This window comes from Diabrotica virgifera, chromosome 7 (assembly GCF_917563875.1).
Source record: "Diabrotica virgifera virgifera chromosome 7, PGI_DIABVI_V3a".
Classification (NCBI taxonomy): domain Eukaryota; kingdom Metazoa; phylum Arthropoda; class Insecta; order Coleoptera; family Chrysomelidae; genus Diabrotica; species Diabrotica virgifera.
In genome coordinates this window covers 161,436,652-161,459,665 of record NC_065449.1, presented here as the reverse complement: position 1 = coordinate 161,459,665, position 23,014 = coordinate 161,436,652, and the positions used below count along the sequence as shown (strand labels likewise).

At 32.3% G+C, this 23,014-nt stretch overlaps 1 protein-coding gene across 4 annotated transcripts in view; it reads left to right on the top strand.

The window, feature by feature from the left end:
- The window catches only part of LOC126888830 (zinc finger protein 678-like), an 89,445-nt gene that overhangs the window by 11,127 nt on the left and 55,304 nt on the right, over positions 1-23,014 (top strand). For 3 of the 4 annotated variants that reach the window (XM_050657247.1, XM_050657249.1, XM_050657250.1), the window contains exon 2: positions 5,051-5,251. The exons of the other annotated variant lie outside the window; for it this stretch is intronic. In XM_050657247.1, coding sequence (XP_050513204.1) covers positions 5,051-5,251 — 201 coding nt within the window. The remainder of the gene's footprint in view (positions 1-5,050; positions 5,252-23,014) is intronic. 4 annotated transcript variants of the gene reach the window in all.

The window sequence follows — 23,014 nt, the reverse complement described above, 5'->3', positions numbered from 1 at the left end:
CCAAAGTGTGCAAACTGTGGCGAAGCCCACACTGCTAATTACAGAGGATGCTCCAAAACACCAAAAAGAAAAACATACACCGCACAGGCACAAACAAGAAACAGAACAGAAGAACATGCACCTACAGACAGAAGTACCAACAAAAGCTACGCACAAATAACAAAGAAGACAGATGAATCTAAACAGGACAACGAAACGGCAAATCTCATAGCAATTGTAAACGAACAGATGAAAAACTTTATGTTGATGTTCGAGAGGATGGCCAATGTAGTGAGTGCAATGGGCAATATTGGTGTAAACAGAACTAACCATGGACGTATAAATAAAGATATATCTTTATTTATACGTCCATGATTGTAACTAAGAAAAGTGGCAATTTTTTCTTGTCTTCCTTCTTGGAGATCATATTTGTAACTTTAATCGCCGTGATTCCGTTTTTGTTTAGTTCTTTTTGTATATTGCTTGTTTCTGTTGTTTCATGTAATCCTCTGATTACTAATCTTGTGGTGCGCTCTGAATCTATTGGATAAGCGATGTATTCAATAGGGCTTTCAGGGTTCTTTGTATTTTGTTCTTCAAGTATCTTGATCATTGCTAGGTACCCTTCTCTGTTATTTGTCTGGATGACGATTGATCTTCCGGATTTAGCGAATTTATTCGCGGATCCGATTCCCCTTTCTGCGGCTTTTTGTAATATCTCTTGGCTTTTTCCTATTGATTTGAGGATAATCGCCGGTGGTTTGGGTGCAGCCTTCGTTGGTTGTTCTTTTTCTGTTGTTGTTACAGTATTTTGTTTTTGTGCTGGTAGTTTGGGAATATCCTTTTTCGATTTTTCTTTTTCATTTTCGTTTTCAGTCTCCATTTCTGTTTCAGTGTGTTGATCTTTCTCTTGTTCATATTTCTTTCTTAGCATGCCTCTGGCTACGCATGCTTCTTCATTTCTCTTTTGTATTATTAATGTCTGCTTTTCAGCAGCGCTAATATTTTTCGGTTCTTCTTCTGTGACGTTTTTTTCTGTCATTTTGCCTTTTTTGTTTTGTTTTTTCTTCTGTTGCTGCTGGGCTGTCCATTCAGTATTGTTGTTTTCCATTTCAATCAAGTTTTCTTTATTTGGACTATTAGCAGAAGTTTTACGTCTTCCCTTTTCATGCATATTTGTTGGTTCTTCTGCCGTTGTTTGCTTCTGCTTTTGTTTTTCAGCTTGGGTCGGTTTTTCGTTCGATTTTGATATTAGCTTTTCTTTTTCCGCATTTTTGTCTATCGTCTCAAGTAGCTTTTGAGTTAGTTTCTGTATTTCTTGATCTTTGCCGGTTATTTTCTCTTCTAGTTTGGCCATTTGGAACTTGTTTTTCTCTTGCATCTGATAGATTTGATTCATTAGGCGCTTATTTTCCGTCTCCATTTTTTTCATCTGTTCAGTCAATGTGTCCAATGATCGAACTAGTTCTTTGTGGTATGTGTCCATTTCTTTGGCTCGTTTAATTTCTCCTTTGTCTGAGCCGCTTCCTAAGGAATTAAGTCTTTTTCTTTTCTCTTTTTGTACGTTGCTTATATTTGTACTATTTTCACTGATTTCATCTTCGCTTTCACTTATTTCATCCTCGCTAGCATTATTATGGGAAATATCTTTGGATATATTACTATTACTAGACATGGAATCAGTAATTACTGTTACTATGCTACCAATAGAATCTGTAGAATTAGCTTCATTTAGAAATTCAATGTCTGCAATATCTATTTTCGTTTTATTTGTTTGTGAATTATTTATTATTTTTAATTTGTCTGATGGACCTAATTTTGTTTTGAGTTTATTGTTATGGGTTGAATTTACTTTATTTGTCTTATTTAATTTTGAATTTTCTAAATCATTAGCTAATTCGTCATCTGTCAATTCAGGCCAGATTTCAAAAATGTTATTGTCTATAAAATCATCTAAGGTACTTATCTTAGTCGTCATCCGGTGTTTGGAAGGCTCTGTCGTGGGCCAAGAGCCCCTTTCCGTCCTGCTGTTTAGCACTTTACACTGTCAGTCTAGTTTTTTTTTGTCCGTCACTTATAAACACAAATAAAATAGTTAAATTAGTTTATATTTATCACGTTAGTTCGTCAGTTTAAAGCCACGATTTTCTTCATCAAATTCACTATTTTTTTTATATAATAACACACTTTTATTATTAAAAAAGTTAATTTTTCTGAGAGCAGAATAAATTCGAAACTATCAGTTTGACGTTTATTTGACGTCAAACGAACGCGCGAGTTCGATTTTCGAAAAAAATTTATTTTATAGATTTTTTGTGATTTATGTCGTGTATGTCGTATCTCGGAAAATAATGAGTGTATCGAAAAACGAAAAAGTGGAAAAACGTGGTCAAACGACAGAAAAACGAACGCGCGAGTTCGATTTTCGAAAAATTATATTTTATGTCATTTATGTCAATCATGTAATATCTCGAGAAACAATAAATATCTGAAAAAATTAAAAGGTGGGCAAACGTGGTCAAACGATGGACAAACGAACGCGCGAGTTTGATTTTCGAAAAAATTTTATTTCATGTCATTTATGTCAATTATGTCATATCTCGAGAAATAATAAATATCTAAAAAAATTAAAAGGTGGGCAAACGTGGTCAAACGATGGTCAAACGAGAACATATCTTTTTTTTCAATTCGGAGCAAATTTGGGTCTTATGTTTTTTATGTCATGTATGTATCTCTTATTGTCATGTATGTATCTCGAGAAACAATAAATATCTGAAAAAATTAAAAGGTGGGCAAACGTGGTCAAACGATGGACAAACGAACGCGCGAGTTTGATTTTCGAAAAAATTTTATTTCATGTCATTTATGTTAATTATGTCATATCTCGAGAAATAATAAATACCTAAAAAAATTAAAAGGTGGACAAACGTGGTCAAACGAGAGCATATCTTTTTTTTCAAGCAAATTTGGGTCTTATGTTTTTTATGTCATGTATGTATCTCTTATTGTCATGTATGTACCTCGAGAAACAATAAATATCTGAAAAAATTAAAAGGTGGGCAAACGTGGTCAAACGATGGACAAACGAACGCGCGAGTTTGATTTTCGAAAAAATTTTATTTCATGTCATTTATGTCAATTATGTCATATCTCGAGAAATAATAAATATCTAAAAAAATTAAAAGGTGGGCAAACGTGGTCAAACGATGGTCAAACGAGAGCATATCTTTTTTTTCAATTCGGAGCAAATTTGGGTCTTATGTTTTTTATGTCATGTATGTATCTCTTATTGTAAAGGTGGGCAAAAAAAAGTAATTAGAGGGCAAACATGGTCAAACGATGGGCAAACGATGCGCAAATTTTCACACGAATATTCGCATTTCGGGGGGCCAGGTTCACGGACCTATCTGAGACACAACTGTCTAGTGATGTTTACTTACAACAATTTCGGTATGTGGTAGATAACAAAGCAGGGATGAAATATGTTGATTTCACGATTCTTAAAAATTTATTACTAACTGGTTTATTTTTTATTCATTTATTTATTTTCAACTGGCTGCTGCCCAATATGATTACAAGTTTATAATAGGTTTGTTCTAGCAAACAGTCAAACTAGTCAGAAACCGTCAGCAAACAGTTGGTCAGTGAGAGAACATAATACAATCACCATTGCTATCCCCTCTACTCGTGCTGGTCCACTATTCGCTGATAGTTTCAAACCGTTTGAAGCTGATGCTAGAACAATCCTAATATATTTCAGTATACGGTATTTATTTGGTGTTGACTCAGTCCTCCCACGAGTCTGACAGCTGTGTATATGATATCTGCCTTACTTTTTTATCAATTTAAAATTCACAAATAAGTGCGCTCAGCATTAATTTTTGTGTTTATCTCATTTAAAAATATGATATTTTCACACAATTTCAAAATATGGCCGCCATGACAGTTGCGCATTTGGTATAAATTTGGTTTAAACATGGGTTGAGCGCATTTGATTCTGCAATGTTGCCGTATTTAACAAAAAATTATTTAACCTCTTTAACTACACGCGCTGGCATATTTTGTACGCCAGATATAAGAATTCTACTGCAAATGTATTTAAAAATTTAATTTTTGACCTTGTTTATCTCTCTAACCTATCACTGGAATGTGCTTTACAATTTGGTTTTAGTTTCATTATAATCTTGTGACACTTTCAATAACTTTTTTGTTGAAATTGCTGAGAACATTATAAAAACCCTTCCTAATACATCAGACGACATAATCTTGAACTATCAAAACTTCCCAGCTCCATCGAGTGCATTCTTTCTATCTCCAACTACTCAACAAGAAGTATCGGAGGTTATAAATTCATTAAAAAATTCAAATTGTTTGGATACAAATGAGCTAAACGCTTCTTTTATAAAAAATACTTGTGAAATAATTACTGATCCTTTAACACATCTCATTAATAACATTTTTTCAATCGGGATATTTCCAGCTGGATTTAAATACTCCAAAATTGTTCCTGTATTTAAGAAGGGCGATCGTGATCTTGTAGACAATTATAGACCAATTTCTATTGTTTCCATATTCAGTAAAATAATAGAAAAAATTCTGAAGCAACGCATAATATCGTACTTTGAAACCAATAACTTTCTTACCAGTTCACAATATGGGTTTAGAAAGGATCATTCCACAACTCATGCACTCTTAGATGTGATGAGTGGCATAGTGGATGGCCTGGAGAAGCATAACCAAACTGCTGTAACGTTGTGTGATCTTTCAAAGGTCTTCGACTGTGTTTCTCATGAAATTTTACTAAAAAAACTGCACTTTTACGGTATCAGAGGTATTCCTCTAGAACTAATTAAATCTTATCTAAGTGATAGATACCAAGCAGTCAGATACGGAAATTGTCTCTCTGAATTTAAGCATGTTAAGCATGGAGTTCCACAAGGTTCTGTTTTGGGCCCTCTATTATTTATTATATATGTTAATGACTTGCCCAATTTTATGGCTCCATGTAAAACAGTATTATTTGCAGACGACACTACTTTTATTTTTTCTGACAGAAATCGTTCTCTTTTAGAAATCAATTCTACGAACGTAAATTCAAATGCACAATCATGGTTCGCAGCAAATAAACTTAGACTAAATGACACCAAAACTCAAAATTTATTCATTTCATCTAATCCATTCGACGCTCATGTGGAAAAAAATACTGTAAAATTGCTGGGCATGACAATTGACAACACACTGACTTGGTATAACCATATTGACCATCTCAAAGGTAAACTTTCCAGTACTTTATTTTTACTTAGACAACTAAAACTTGTTACAAGTGTTGATACCTTAAGAACAATTTATTTTTCTCTCTTCCATTCGTTTTTAAGCTATGGCGTTATTTTGTGGGGAAACTCTTGCAATGCACTAACAATATTTAAATTGCAAAAAAAAGCAATTAGAATAATTGCAAAAGTTGGTTACTTGGAATCTTGCAAACCATTATTTATTAAATATAAAATAATGCCCTTGCCAACACTATGGCTATACAATGTTCTCGTGGAAACACACAAAACTGCAGATACTTTAGTTACAGTCTGACTTGCATAATTACAGCACAAGAGGTGCAAATAATATCAGAACAGTCAAATATCGTTTGAGTAAATCACAAAAAAACTCAATTGATTTTAACATATATAATGTCTTACCTATAGATTTTAAAAACCTTACAATCAATAAATTTAAAGTCATTCTGAAAAAATATCTACTGAGATTTGCTTTTTACTCTGTTAGTGAATATTTCGATCATTTTAAAGTGCAGTGTCATGGACATGAATATTACTCACTATGTTTTCCGATGTTTTATTTTGTAAATGTGCGTGAATGTATTTATATTTCTATATGTTATATTGTGTATATGTACACATTATCTCATGTATTTTATATATATCAAATTGACTTGCTACAATTCAAAAAAAATTTTTTTTTTTGTAAACGTAGTCAATAAATTTTTGAATCTTAAATCTTTGAATCTTTAGATGAAATGATTAATATATTTTACGATGTCTTATATTCAATAATCGAGATTCATGTCCCCATCAAAAAAAATTCTGCTAAGAAATTTCCTCCGTGGTTTACACCTGAATTACGGGAACTAGTTATACAGAAAAAAAATGGCACACCAAGAACATAAGACATTGTTGAATTTAGACAGTTACGACAAATTTTCGTGTCTCAGATCTCAGTGTAAAGTACTCTCTAACTAAACAATGCTATAATCAGTATGTGAGTGATGCCCAGTGTTCTATACAGGCTGACAGTAGGTTGTTTTGGAAATTTGCAAATGCCAATAAGGACCAGAATTCTTTACCATCTGAAATGTTCCTTGATAATGTTAGGTCTAATTCTATGTCTAAATCTGCCAATCTGTTTGCTTCTCATTTTCTATCCGTGTATAGTAAGGATAATATAACTCAACATCAAATACTCGTAACTGATAGTGATCATAATGTTTCTAATTATTCTGTTAGCATCTCCGAAGTCTATCAACATCTAACTAATCTGAAATCAAGGAAAGGTCCAGGTCCTGATGCAGTACCTCCTATCTTATTGAAATACTGTAGTTTTGTATTAGCTTGTCCCTTATATTATATATTCAATGAGTCATTATCATCAGGTCAATTCCCAATTTACTGGAAATTGAGTTATATAACACCAATTTATAAAAGCGGTAATAAGCGTGATATAAAGAACTATCGTCCTATATCTATACTAAGCACCATTCCCAAACTGTTTGAAGCCATATTAACAGAGCATCTATCATTAGTATTTAGGCAGAAAATAGCGTCTCAACAATATGGATTTTGCAGTGGCAGATCTACAGAAGTCAACCTTCTATATTTTATTAGTTATATAACACAAGCAATGGAGGTAGGTCATCAAGTTGATGCTCTTTATACAGACTTATCAAAAGCATTTGACAGAGTTAATCATGAGCTCCTATTAACTAAACTTGAAAGTTTTGGTATCACTGGATCGTTACTGGTTTGCAGATTATATTTCCAATAGAAAACAAATTGTACGTTTTAACAGTATTAAATTTTCTTTGAATGTACAAAATATATACAACAAACTGATGACTTAATAAAAAATTTAATCCAACATAAAATCCTTCCTCCCTATAACATTTGCTACCTTTTGTCATTAAATAATAAAACCGTATATGACTATTTAACAGAATTTATTTCAAAAAGTAACCTTAACTTGTGAGCACAGTTAAACTAGTAACCTTTGATTTACCCCATTTGTTTAAAACCTTCTTTCCGTGACCCAGTCTAGTTTGTGTATTAATTTAATGTCTTGATGGGTCCCTAGACGAGAAGCGAGTAACCATGTTATTCCTTACTGATAATCAAATGGGTATTGTGATAATTACTTTCTTTTATTTGCTTTAGGAAGAACTTAAAAAAGTTGTGACTGGCTGAATGGCAAAAGCCTGTGCCAAAAAAAAACAGTATTAAATCCAATGAAATTTCTGTAACTTCTGGCGTACCACAAGGATCCCACTTGGGACCTTTATTGTTTAATCTGTTTATTAATGATAGAGTTAAAAACTTTCACCATGGTGTGGTACTCCTATTTGCTGATGATTTAAAGGTATTTTCTGTAATAAGGTCAAGTGAAGATGCTGAAAAATTACAAGACGACTTGACTAAACTTCAAAGTTGGTGGTGCATCAGTAATGGTATGGAACTGAATGCAAGTAAGTGTCATGTCATGCGTTTTTATCAAACTAATAACCTCACAATAAAACACTGAAAAACGTTTGTTTTTCTATACTTCCACAAAATTTATTACAACTATGTTATTACTACAGCTGTTTCGGCAAAGTGCCTTTCTCAAGTGATATATTTTACAATGTGTTTGCCTTTTTAAGTCTTTAACTGAAGAGGTTGAGGAGTGGGGAGCTGTTTGTCTCGAGTTGGTCATTCAGAATTATATCTGTATTTTTCAATTTATTAATTTCCATTGATTCTAAAAGTGATAGCTTAAGGCCTTTATTTTGAATATGTAGAATTTGAAACTCTTCATTGAAAGAATGATTATGATCTAGAAGGTGAAGTGCGTATGTAGAAGTGTCTGTTTTTCTATTGTTGAAAGCCCTTTTGTGTTCTGCTATCCGTTTGTCAAAAGTTCTGCCAGTTTGACCGATGTAAGTTTTCGGACAGTCACCACAAGTTAGTTTGTACACACCACTCTGTAGTTGCTTTCTCTTTCGGCTTTTATTGTTTTTAATATGTTTGCTTAAGTTGTTGTTAGTTCTGAAAGCTGGTGTTATTCCTTTCTTTTTTATGTATCTGGCTATTTTTGTTGTTATTTTGCCAGTATATGTGAGAGAGCAGAAGGTACTGGGTTCTTTCTGTGGTGGTGGATACACTAATTTCAAGGCTTTCTTATGGAGTTTTTGGTTTAAAATGTTGTTAACTGTTTGTTCGTTATAGCCATTGTTTACTGCTATTTGTCTAATGATATTTAGTTCTGTCTCGAAGTTATTTTTTGTCATAGGAATTTCTGTCAGTCTATGTATCATGCTATGGTAGGCTGCTAATTTGTGTTGTGTAGGATGGGATGATGAATTGTGTATAGTTGTGTCAGTATGGGTAGGTTTATGATATACGGAGAACTCATGTTTGTTGTGTAGTCTGGTAATCGTTACATCTGTCCGAAAACTTACATCGGTCAAACTGGCAGAACTTTTGACAAACGGATAGCAGAACACAAAAGGGCTTTCAACAATAGAAAAACAGACACTTCTACATACGCACTTCACCTTCTAGATCATAATCATTCTTTCAATGAAGAGTTTCAAATTCTACATATTCAAAATAAAGGCCTTAAGCTATCACTTTTAGAATCAATGGAAATTAATAAATTGAAAAATACAGATATAATTCTGAATGACCAACTCGAGACAAACAGCTCCCCACTCCTCAACCTCTTCAGTTAAAGACTTAAAAAGGCAAACACATTGTAAAATATATCACTTGAGAAAGGCACTTTGCCGAAACAGCTGTAGTAATAACATAGTTGTAATAAATTTTGTGGAAGTATAGAAAAACAAACGTTTTTCAGTGTTTTATTGTGAGATAAAATGAACTTCCATCAAGTAACGGTCGAATCCATCAATTATGAACTAATAACCCTTTACTATATGATTACAGCATTAATTCATTTGTTCTTTCATCGCAAAGTGTAATCAAAGATCTTGGAATATGGCTAGATACCTCACTAACTTTTCATGGGCACTTTAAAACCATCATTAACAAATCTTTGAGGCTTCTTGGATATATCAAATGAGTTACTTCTGATTTTACGTCCATCCAACCATTAAAGATTCTATATTGTTCGTTGGTTAGATCTCATTTGGAATATTGCTCTTCGGTGTGGTCTCCCTATTATCAGTTGTATAGTTGATGGATTCGACCGTTACTTGATGGGAAGTTCATTTTATCTCACAATAAAACACTGAAAAACGTTTGTTTTTCTATACTTCCACAAAATTTATTACAACTATGTTATTACTACAGCTGTTTCGGCAAAGTGTTAAATATATCACTTGAGAAAGGCACTTTGCCGAAACAGCTGTAGTAATAACATAGTTGTAATAAATTTTGTGGAAGTATAGAAAAACAAACGTTTTTCAGTGTTTTATTGTGAGTTGTATAGTTATTTATTTATTTATTTTCAACGGGCTGCAGCCCAATAAGCTTACAAGTTTATTTATAATATATTCCAATATACATAATACGTGTGTCAATAATTAAAATACAATAAAATAGTAATAGTCAAACAATAATACGATAAAATATAAATATCACAACCTTAATTACATTATTCAGATTTATATATCACAATAATATTTTAATATACTTATGTGTGTCAATAATTGTTAAAATTTAATAAAATAGTTATAATAATACAATAAAATATAAATATCACAAACAGATTTACATATCACAATAATGACTACCTATTCCACTACTACTCAAACATACGCCTGAGGCCTGAAACGAATTCAGACTTCGATGCAAAGAAATCCAGATCAGGCTGAATATTTGTCCATCTTAGTACTCAAGATAAAAAGGTGTTATAAGCATAGTTGGTTCTATGGATAGGAACATAGGAACTATGGATAGTTTGGTTCAATCGAGTTCTACGGAGAGGTACATGGAGACCAACCTGCTTAAGTAGCTGAGGACACAAAACTGTTGAATTAATTATGCCATAAAGCATCCTTGCATCTTTAATTACTCGTCGGTCACGCAATGCGAGAATACCCAATTGAGATTCAATTTGATGATAATTTACATGATTTAATTCAAAAGGTATACCCAGTTTATATGCTACGTACCTTAAGAACTTGTGTTGGACTGTCTCGATTTTTGATATGTAAATATTATAAGATGGAGACCATACACAAGAACAATACTCTAGATGAGGTCTAACTAAAGAACAATATAGTAGTTTAATTGCTTCAATATTCTGAAAGTCTCTAGTGCATCTTTTTATAAAACCAAGCATTTGTAAAGATTTTGAAATTTTTTACTGTGATTCAAATAAAAGTTTACAGTCCAAATTAATTCCCAAATCACGAATTTCAGTAACCCAGTCAACAGAAATATTCTGTATATTATAATTATATTCTATTGGGTCTCTCGATCGTCCAAAAGAAATAGCATGACACTTGGATGCATTCAGGGCCATGGCATTCAACACACACCACTCACTCACCCGATCAAGATCATGTTGAAGATTAATACAATCTTCTGTATTGTTGATAATTGTGTAGAACTTTAGATCATCTGCAAAAAGAAGAGGTGAACTGTGCCGGAAGCAGTGGTGTATATCATTGATGAATATGTTAAATAACAGGGGCCCCAAATGCGAACCCTGAGGTACTCCTGAATGAACCTTAATCTCACTGGAAACAAAATCCCTGAAACGCACCATCTGAACTCGGTCAGTCAAGTATGTTCTCAGCCACTCAAGAAGTGGACCATTAACACCCATTTGATTAAGTTTAAATATTAAAATATTATGGTTGACCCGATCAAAGGCCTTGGAGAAATCGGTGTATAGCGCATGTACCCTACAGCCCCTCTCCAAGGCCTTCCTCAGGAAGTCCACAAACACTAGTATGTTACATTCCGTTGATCTGCTATTACGAAATCCAAATTGTTGGTCTGCTAGCTGTTTTTCAAGTGAAGTTTTAAGATAGTCACATACAAAACATTCAAATATCTTTGGTATTACACTAATTATACTAATGGGCCTGTAATTATTCACCAATGAATTATCTCCCGCTTTATAAATAGGTGTTAAAAAACTATTTTTCCAACATTCTGGAAATTCACCCTTATTTAAGGATAGATTATAGATGTGAAAAAGAGGTCTGGATAATATAAAACAGTAGTTTTTGAGAAAGCTGGGAGGCAATCCATCAGGACCAGGACCCTTATTCGCATCCAGTTCTGATAATTTTAGATAAATATCAGATATAGTTATGTTGAAACCAGTCAGGTTAGTAAGACCAAATTATAGATACCATAATTATGGATAAATTATAGATATAGAACAAATTAGTGATAAAATTGAGAATGTGCAACATAATTTCCTTAGACATGTTGCGTTTAAACTTGGCCAGTATATGCATTATGACGATATTTTACAGATGCTAAATATGAATACATTAAAAAGCCGTCGATTACATCACGACTTATTTCTATTATTTAAGCTGGTTAACTCACAAATCCACTGCCCAGATATGTTAGCCAAAATTAATTTCGCAGTTCCCAACCGCCAGACAAGACAGTTGGTTTCATTTTCTGTACCAATGCATAGAACAAATTATGCTCATTATTCGTTCTTATCTCGAAGCCAAAGAATTGCAAATCAATTTCAGGAAGTCGACTTTTCCTTCAGCTTAAATAGATTCAAGGCCGTATTGTCAAATATCACTTGACGACGGTTATATCAGATGTAGGTACCTACTTTTTATGTTTATTATTTATATTATTTGTCTGTATACTTTCATGTTGAATTGTCTTGTAATTTTTAGCTTATAAATGTTTTATTTTGTTTTATACCTTTAACATGTTATGTAATTGTATTTTTTTAAATTATCATACTTGTTTAAAAATTGTACTTATTTTGTAAAATGGGTTCGCCCGTAAATAAAATTAAAAAAAAATAATTCCTTATGGAAATATAGAAGTGTTAATCATTTAATTATAATTATTTGGGTGTTTGAGGTGAAAGGCGACGTTTAATTTAATCTAAAAAATTAGAAAAATATATTAGGGTTAGGTTTGATCAGGTTATGTTTTAGTCACTTAAATAATATGTATTTGAATGGTACTAAGTCACTTCAATTTTCAGTTATTGACCATTCCAGGTCACGTGACTTTCGACACCGTTGATGAGGGGCAAAAATTGTGTTTTTGGTGTTATTTTTGCTATTTTCTCGTTTTATTATAAAAAATCTGTGGTTTTAACTACAAAAATTTCAAATATTGGTATAGGACACCCTCGTAGGGGATGCAAAAACTTGGTATAATCAGAAAATCAGTTTTCTTGGCCCATATCGTCGTTCTGTTTACAGTGTATTGTGATTATAGTGATTTAAAACATTTCAGTCTTTAAATGCGGCTGGTATTATAAAAAACTTATTTTATCTCTTTTACCTTTACTGTAACACTTTCAAACTGAACAAAACGCTGGTATTTTAATCATATTCTTAAATTAAACAATGGTTTTCTACACTTAACCTAGTTTGTTTACAAGATCTTTGCCCTTCAGTCGCTGTCAAATGACGTCACCCTGGAATGGTCTATTAACTTGTTTATATTATTTTAGATTAGATTAGGTTTGATCAGGTTAAAAATTTAGTCATTTTAAAGCATATTTTAAAGGTAATATGCTGCTTAAATCTTCCGTTATTAGCTTGTTTATATCATTTTCGATTACGCTAGGTTAGGTTTGGTCAGGTTATGTTTTGGTCACTAAAAAATATTGAGAACTTAAGAATTATTTCAAATGATTATAAATTATTATTTCACTTTTTCTATATTATTATTTCATATATATTTTTTTTTACATTTTCACTCCATAAAAAGCGGTTCTAGATATGGCAACAGTGTGAATGTATATAAAATTGCATATCTTAATCGGTGCGTTTATATCAAATTTTTACCGATTTACGTATCACAACAATGACTATCTATTCCACAACTACTCAAATAAACATACGCCTGAGGCCCGAAATTAATTCAGCTTTCGGTGCAAAAAAATCAAGATCAGAGTGAATATTTGCCCATCTTAGTGCTCGAGATAAAAAGTTGTTATAAGCATAGTTGGTTCTGTGAATAGAAAGTTTGGTTTAATCATGTTCTGCGGAGAGGTACATTAGACCAGAGCGCATCTGTAAAAATATTAGTACATTTGGACGTTGAGAGGTGACTCAAGTTGTTTTGCAGAAATTGCTTGAAAATAACTCAAATAATAATATTTGAGTTAGCCTCCCTCTCAAAAAGGTCCGGAACATTGTTTAAATAATCAAAATGTCAAAAAATGAAGGCAAAATTCGATTTTTTTCTTCGTTTTTTGTTTATAACTTTAAAAGTATTCATTTCCGAGAAAAGTTGTACTGACATAAAAGTTGCGTAATTAAATTTTCTACAATATAAAATTAGTTAAAAATTTAAAAAATAGTCACCCTTGTTGCAAAATAGCAATAATTGCGAAAAAATTATACAAAAACAAGTATTCGCATTTTACGTTTTTCAACCATTTATGTTACATTTAGGACCTTCATATTTCTTCCAGAAAAACTATATAATACAGTTAAACAGTACTGTAAATTTCATTACGATCGGTTTAATAGATTTTGCAAAATAAATTTTGCAATCCAGGTTTCGCAAAAAAAAATTATTTTTTCAAAATGTTACGGGACTGAAAATAAAGCAGATAGCAAGTTGAAATTTTTTTGCGTATAGAAGTGTACTGTACCTTTAATTTACAATTTGCAAAATTAAAATCGATTAACTACCACGGCGTCAGGATTTTTTTTAAATAAACATTAATTATATTGGTGCAACGCGCAGGACAGCGGATAGTTGATTGGGCATTCCAATGGCCTTTGATAATGATTGATACATTTTAATTTTTATTACATTTCGATATAAATAAATAAATTTGTTTATTGCAAAATAAAATCACATACTCTATCTTTTAAAACAACATTTTTTTTAGCAAAAACTTCCTTTGTTCATATATTTTAACTTAGAGAATAAAAGTTTATTATTTTTAAACATATGCAGTTGTTTAATAGTTATTTTATGATATAAGTGTTAAAAGTACACGTTTAAGGCACGCATGTGAAAGCTTGCAGAATAAGCGATAGCGAGTTCTGCAATTCTAATGAGTGCCTTAAAAATGTACTTTTTAACACGCATATCATACAATATTTTTTCTACAAACGTAATTACAGGACAATATCTACAAAAACTTCTACTTGAACTTGACTGACATTCCATTTTATTATTTTTTTGACATTACATCAAAATTGTCTATACGGTCAATACGAACTGCAGGGCCTTAAAAATATTTTAAAGCACTAGTGCCTTAAAGTAGCATTTTTAACGCACGCACGGAGTGCTAAAAAGTGCATTTTTAACACGGTTGTAGAAAAACATATTATATTATTTATTAAGCTCAACAGGCCGTGAAGGCCTAGGGCTGAAAGATTTAATTTTTCCTTACAATTACTATTACATATTTATATATAATGCTATATCCTATACTACTATAATATATACAATATTACATTTGTTTGTATAAAACACTTAATACTACACTTAACATTATAGTCTTTCCATACATTTCTTCACCACTTCCTTCCATTGTTTTCTGTCCAAAGCTTTTTCTTTCCAGTTTACAATATTACTTTGTTTTAAGTCTTCATATACGCTGTCCTTCCATCTCCTTCTTGGTCTTCCTATTCTTCTTTTTTGTATTGGCTTACGTAATAGAACCATTTTTGGCATTCTCGCCTTTCCCATTCTTTCTATGTGTCCTAAGTATCGGATTCTCTGTGCTTTGATTGCCGTCGTTATTTTTGGTTCATTATATAGTTCTTCAAGTTCCTTATTATTTCTTCTTCTCCATTGACCGTCTATTTTCACGCCTCCATATATTGCTCGTTGTATTTTCCTCTCCCATCTTTCTAAAAGGTCTATTTCTGATTTTTTAAGCACCCATGTTTCACATGCATATGTAGCTGTAGGTCTGATAACTGTTTTGTAGATTCTTATTTTTGTTTTTCTTGACACATCTTTGGATTTCATTAATGGACGCAATGCTCCATACTTTTTGTTTGCTTTTGCTATTCTTGCTTTTATTTCCCCTTCCCCATGTCCCTTTTCATCTACTTTTACACCCAGGTATGTAAATTCTGAAACTCTTTTAAATGCGCATACATTTTCTCCTTCTATCTCCAATGTGAAATTGTCTTCATTTTCTTTATCTGTTTCTCCCATTATCATGTATTTTGTCTTTTCCTTATTTATGAGAAGACCAAAAGGTTTGGCTTGTTTTATTATATTGCTCATTAATTTTGTTAGCTCTTTCTTACTTGTCGATAATAATGTTAGATCATCTGCGAATGCAATACATTGGTGGCCATTTTTAAAAATCGTTTCCTGTGTGCTTATTTTACTTTTCCTGATTATTCCTTCCAGTATTACATTAAAAAGAGTCGTTGATAGTGGGTCTCCTTGTCTTAATCCTTCCTTTGTTTCAAAATTATTTGATTTATGTCCCTTCCATGCTATTTCGTTTGTGGAGTTATCCATAGTCATCTTTACCATCCTGACGATTTTACTTGGTATGCCCATTTCTTTCATTAGTGCGTACATCTGTTGCCGCTTTACCGTATCATAGGCCTGTTTAAAGTCGACGAACAGGACGTATACTGCTATTTTATGTTCGTAGCACGTAGTTTGGATTTCTTTTAACGCAAATATTTGGTCTGTCGTCGACCTATTACTTCTGAATCCTGCCTGATATTCGCCCAATATCTTTTCCGTGTATTGATTCAGCTTTTTTCTTAAGATGTTTGTCAATATTTTGTACACGACTTCTAGCAACGCGATACCTCTATAATTTTCACATCTCATTTTATCACCTTTTTTATGTATGGGGCATATCCTTGCCCTAGTCCATTCTCCTGGCATTCTTTCTGTTTCCCATATACTTTTTATCAGGCTATGTATCTCCTTGTGTAGTCTTTTTCCTCCTGCCTTTATCATTTCCGCCGATATTTCCGTTATTCCTGGGCTTTTATTGTTTTTTAGCCCTCTTATTTCATTTTCTATTTCTTCCCTCGTAGGTGTTTCTATTACTATATGGTCATCTTCAATTTCCTGGATTGTTCCCCTTTCTTCTTCGTTTTTGTTTCAAAGTTGTGTAAAATAAGTTTGCCAATTTCTCATTATTTCCCCGGGTTCATTTATTAATATTCCTTCCTCATTTTTCATATATGGGTTATGTTTCTGATATCCCCTTTCCATTTTTCTTGTTTCCTGGTAAAAGGATCTTATTTCCTTTTTTTGGAATTTTTCCTCTATCACTTTGAGTTTTTCTTCGTTGTATTTTCTTTTTTTATTTCTGCATGTTCTCTTCATAATTCTCTTCAATTCTCTATATTCTTGTGTGCTAATGTCACTATTATTTATTAAGTTTTTTATTCTTATTTTTCTAATTTCTTCTGCTATTTTTTGACATTCCTCATCATACCATTCTTTTGCTTTTTGTTTTCTATTACCTTTAATTAATATTTCTTTACTGGTGTTTAAAACTGCTTCTTTCATGCTTTCCCACTTTTCTTCCGGGTCTAGTGTTTCTGGTTCTTCGTTTAGTCTGCTGGTTATTTGTTGTTCGTACTTCTTCTGTGTCATATTATCTTTTAGTATTGCTGTGTTGAATTGTTTTTTGATTTCTTTGTCCCTTTGATTGTCTTTCTTTATATTAGCATTTATTCTATAGGCTGCTCTTACCAAAAAGTGATCTGAGTCACATTCCGCTCCTCTCATACTTTTTATATTTATTATATTATGGGCGTGCTTCTTCTCTATTAATATGTGGTCTATTTGATTTATTGTCCTTTTGTCAGGGGAAATCCACGTTCCTTTATGTATATCTTTTCTGCGTTGGTATGTGCTTTTTATTACCATTTGTCTTTCTGTGGCAAAACCTATAATTCGTTGACCATTATCATTTGATACATCGTGTTTACTGTATTTTCCTGTTATATTTTCATATATATCCTCTTTTCCCACTTTAGCATTGCAGTCTCCCATTACTATTTTGATATCAAATGCTGGTAATCTGTCATATTCTCTCTCTAGTTGCTCATAGTATGCATCTTTGTCTTCTTCGGTGGCGTCTTCTATTGGTGCATGTACATTTATTATGCTTATGTTTCGTTGATTCCCTTTTAACCTGATTGTGCACATTCTATCTGATATCGGCTTGAAATTCATCACTCTGGTTTTCCATCTTTTCTGTATGATAAAGCCTGTTCCTAGCAATCTGTTATTCCCCCCACTTTTAAAAAATACTATATCATCTATTTCTACTATTTCTGTGTCTAATTGTTTTGTTTCTTGTAAAGCTAATATATCTATTTCATATCTTTTTGTTTCTCTAATTAATTCTTTAAGTTTTCCCGTTTCATAAGTGCCTCTTACGTTCCATGTTCCCAAATTAGTTTTCATTTTCTTGTTTTTAATCCCAATCGTCTCCTTGTCCATTGCCATTGTTGCTACCGTTTCATTTACGTCGTTTAGTTTTTTTGGTTTCTGTTTTGGTTTTCTATTTTTAAGAGTTGTTGCTGATGTTTATTCCATGTCCATACCTCCTCATTTATTTTTATTTTTTGAAATCCTACCTTGACGTTTTTTCCTTCCAATTTAGCCTCTTTTGCCTTCGTTCTGATTTTACCCTGTATCATCCGTTCATTTTTGTCCATGTCGTCATTAATATATATTTCTTTTCCCTTTATGTCTCTCAATTTGCCTTTATTTTTCATAATTTCTTCTTTGTCCGTTGCATTTTCGAGCTCAATCAAGCAGGATTTACTTCCAATTTTTCTTGCGCTTTTTATTTTTGTCTCAACTTTTAGTGCATTGCATAAAAAATCTTGGACGTTATCTTTTGTTATGTTTTGATCGTAGGTATCCATATCTACTCCCTGCAGTATTATATTATTTCGTCTTTTGTCCTTTTCCATTCTGTCTATTTTATTTTCCAATTCTTCCACTTTTTGTTGGGTTTCTCTGTTTTCCTGTTTCAGCTTTTCATTTTCTTGTCTGAGTTCCTTCATTTCCGCTCTGTACTCTTTTTGCTCTTCTCTTAGTTCCCTTATTTCCATTGTGATAATATTTAGGCTCTCCAATATTTTTTCTAGTTGCCTATCATTCCCAGGCGACCGATGTACTTTTTTACTTCTGCTATCGTCTGCCTCATCTTCCGATTCATCTCCTCTTTTTCTTGTCTTTTCGTCCACACTATACTCGTTCTCAGCCATTTTGTACGTAGCGTTAACTGGGCACACCCGTTTCAACCACGAGGAGGTATGCCCAATTATCCACGCACCAAAATTGCTTTTGTTTTTCGGCAGGTGTTTCTATTTTTTTTAAATCCGGCAACACCGCTTGAAATTTGACCAGCGTTCGCCAGTGTTTATAAGCTTATCTGTTAGCTGTTAACCTCACTTTTATTTGTCCGTTTAGTATTTTATACTATTTTTTACCGTTTTTACTTATATTATTCTTGCATTAGGTAGGGCACAGTTTATACCTTACCTTTTTCACTCACTCAGCATTCAATGTTCGCTGCACCACGCGAAAATCGGGTAAAATGCAGGCGAAAATTAAAACACTTTGTTTTCTATCTAATGCCACGTTGCCACCCCGTGTAGAAAAACAATATTTCACAAACATTATGCTTTTTATTTTTTTTGTAAATCTTTATTGTTATTCCTAAATAAACATTATTATTATTATTATTAATAAAATTAGTTTGATTTTTGTGGAATTAAAATATTCAAATACAACAAAATATAGAGTAAGAAAATAATATATTAGATAAAGATTGGAAGAAATTTTGGTGGAAATCAACTTGTGTGAATCGAACACCGCTGTCCTGCGCGTAGCACCAAAAACTATTGTTTATTTAAAAAAATTCCTGACGCCGTGGTAATTAATCGATTTTAATTTTGCAAATTGCAAATGAAAGGTACAGTACACTTCTATAAGCAAAAAAAAAATCAACTTGCTATCTGCTTTATTTTCAGTTCTGCAACATTTAAAAAAAATGATTTTTTATGCGAAAGCTGGATTGCAAAATTTATTTTGCAATATCTATTAAACCGATCTTAATGAAATTTACAGTACTGTTTCACTATATCATAAAGTTTTTCTGGGTAAAATATGAAAGTCCTAAGTGTAGCGTAAATGGTTGAAAAATGTAAAATGCGAATACTTGTTTTTGTATAATTTTTTCGCAATTATTGCTATTTTGCAACAAGGGTGACTATTTTTTAAATTTTTAACCAATTCTGTATTGTAGGAAATTTAATTATGCAACCTTTATGTCAGTACAACTTTTCTCAGAAATGAATAGTTTTAAAGTTATAATCAAAAAACCAATAAAAAAATCGAATTTTTCCTTAATATTTTGACATTTTGATTATTTAAACAATGTTCCGGACTATTTTGAGTAGGAGGATAACTTAAATATTATTATTTAAGTTATTTTCAAGCAATTTCAGCAAAAAAATTTGAGTCACCTCTCAAAGTCCATCTCAAAACAGATGCGCCCTGGAGACCAACGTGCTCAAGTAGCTGAGGACACAAAACTGATGAATTAACTTCGCCATTAACCATCTTTGCATCTTATATTATTATTCGTCAGTTTCGCAATAAGAAAATGCCAAGTTGGGTTTCAATTTGATGATAATTTACTTGATTTAACTCAAAAGGTGTACCCAGTTTATATGCTACATATTTCAAGAACTTGTGTTGGACTGTCTCGATTTTTGATATGTAAATATTATAAGATGGAGACCATACACAAGAACAATACTCTAGATGAGGTCTAACTAAAGAACAATATAGTAGTTTAATTGCTTCAATATTCTGAAAATCTCTAGTGCATCTTTTTATAAAACCAAGCAATTGTAAAGATTTGGAAATTTTTGACGTATAATGTGACTCAAATAAAAGTTTACAGTCTAAGTTAACTCCCAAATAGTGATGTAAGAAGAGAATATTCTCGGCCAGAATTTTCTATATTTACAAAAACCGAAATAAAAATAAATACTAGATATGGGTCAAATTATTATAATTATTATGAAAAATATGTATATTGTTTTTGTCAATTCACCTAGTATATTTTTTGCATCACAAACATCTAGTAGCTAGTGTTAATATTTTTTTCGATAAAATACTTTTTGATTTATTTGCGAAAAACCGTCTAAAAGCCTGTTTTTTTTCTGTTGAAAAATGAATATATTTAGGTACTAGCAAATAACTCGAAAAGTATTGACTTAGTGAAAAAGCTCTATAGAACAAAAGTTGATTAAAATTAGGAGTTTTATCCAATTCCGGACTTTTTTGAACGTATGTTTTTTCGCTTCCGAGAAGGGGTGAAACTCACATCCAGGGAGAAAGCACACATCAGCATAATAGCACTTTCCTTCTTTGACATTATTAGCTATGTGTATACCAAATTTCATGTCAATTCAAGCGGTTCTTTAAAATTCGGAGGTTTTGCAATATTCGACCGTGGGTGAATGGACTATGAATATTATTTCTAAATGTTCAATTTTTTGCTTTATTTTAAGCATATACCTACCTAACGTCAAAAAAATAAATAAAAATCTCCATCTGATCCAAAATAACTTAAGGGGTGCCAAAACCTTTTTTTGCACACAGGCGCCTTTAACTCTTAGGCCGCGTTCAGAGTGGACGAGCAAAGAGCAAAGAGCAAAGAGCAACGAGCAAAGAGCAAAAAGTGCACGTTCAGAGTGGACGAGCAAAGAGCAAAGAGCAAAGAAGTGCTAATAGCGGGTAGTTACGCTAGACGAGAGTTTAGTTTTTTTCCACTCGGCAGTATGGATAGGAGCGGTAGGATATTTGCTCTTTACTCTCACAGTAGTCCATGTAGTGAGACCGCTCCCGTCTGAAAAAATTTCCGATTCGGTCTCTTTGTGGATTCCTATTTAAAAATATTTATAATTTCCTTTAAACAAATCTGAAGGGTGCCGGGCGGAATTTTTGGGCAGAAATTGTTTAAACAATTTTTTTTAAACAAATACAAAAGATCACGTTTTTTGCTCTGGAACATATATTTTTAAGTTTTGTGGGTCATTCTAAACAACAAAGGTATCTTGTAAATGTTCTCAAAAATTGATAATTTTCGAGTTATCGGCAATTTAAAATCTGAAAAATGCGAAAATACGCATTTTCGAGGCCTAAAAACTCATATTTAAATTAGTATTTTTGAGGTTGCCAGATACTTAAATTGAAGTTTAAACATTGAGCTTCAAGACTCTGAAGAGTGATCGCGTCTAACCTTAATTTATACCGATGTTTTTAATTGTTAAATATGCGTGTTTATCCGATTTTTTTGCCGGTGCGGCGCGCTCTATTTCAAAAATCTCATATTTTCCTCCGAAAATTATTTTTTCTAGATTTTTTGGGATTTTCTAAATAAAATAAGTTTCTTGACATTTTACTCAAAAGTTAACAGTTTTAAAGTTATAAGCGATTTAAAATCCAAAAATGAGTTTTTTATTAACTTATAACTTTAAAACTATTAACTTTTGAGAAAAATGTCAAGAAACTTATTTTATTTAGAATGTCCCAAAAAATCTAGGAAAAATAATTTTCGGAGGAAATAGGAGATTTTTGAAATAGAGCGCGCCGCACCGGCAAAAAAATCGGATAAACACGCATATTTAACAATTAAAAAACAACGGTATAAATTAAGGTTAGACGCGATCACTCTTCAGAATCGAAGCTGAATGTTTAATCATCAATTTAAGTATCTGGCAACCTCAAAAATACTAATTGAAATATGAATTTTTAAGCCTCGAAAATGCGTATTTTCGCATTTTTCAGATTTTAAATCGCCTATAACTCGAACACTATTAATTTTTGGGAAAAATTACAAGATACCTTTTTTGTTTAGAATAACCCAAAAAACCTAAAAATATATGTTTCGGAGCAAAAAAACGTGATCTTTTGTATTTGTTTAAAAATAGTTATTTATGAAACAGTTCGTGAAGTATGCTTTTTGCGAACGCACGCGATATTTAGAGCACGAGCGACAGCGGCGCGAGTGCTATACATCGCGTAAGTTCGCAAAAAGTACTTCACGTACAGTTTCATACAATATTTTATCTACTCTACCATAAACAAATAAAAAAACTGTAACTCTTCGTCACTGGAATTCATTTCTATTCTACAATTTTTAGAACTTTGATATTTAAAAATTCTAACTTCTTTCAAACCACAAAACTGTAAAAACTTTTGTCGTAATTTATTGCTCATTATGTCATCACCATGACAACGCCAAAGTTAAGGATATTTGATTATATGAAAGTGTGTTACAATGCGAAAAAGTAAGTCCCATTTAAAATACATTGTTACTTCACGCTCACTTTAAACACTTCACGCACTGCTATCTAGAATGACAGTTTTCACAAACTAAAAACTTACACATAATATAACATAGAGTAGATAAAATTGTTTAAACAATTTCTGCCCAAAAATTCCGCCCGGTGCTCTTCAGATTTGTTTAAAGGGGACATTTTTGAATATGAATTGACAAAGAAACCGAATCAAAAAATTTTTCAGACGGGAGCGGTCTCACAACATGGACCAAAGAGTGCGAGCGGAGAAATCAAACTTGTTTGGTTTCGCCG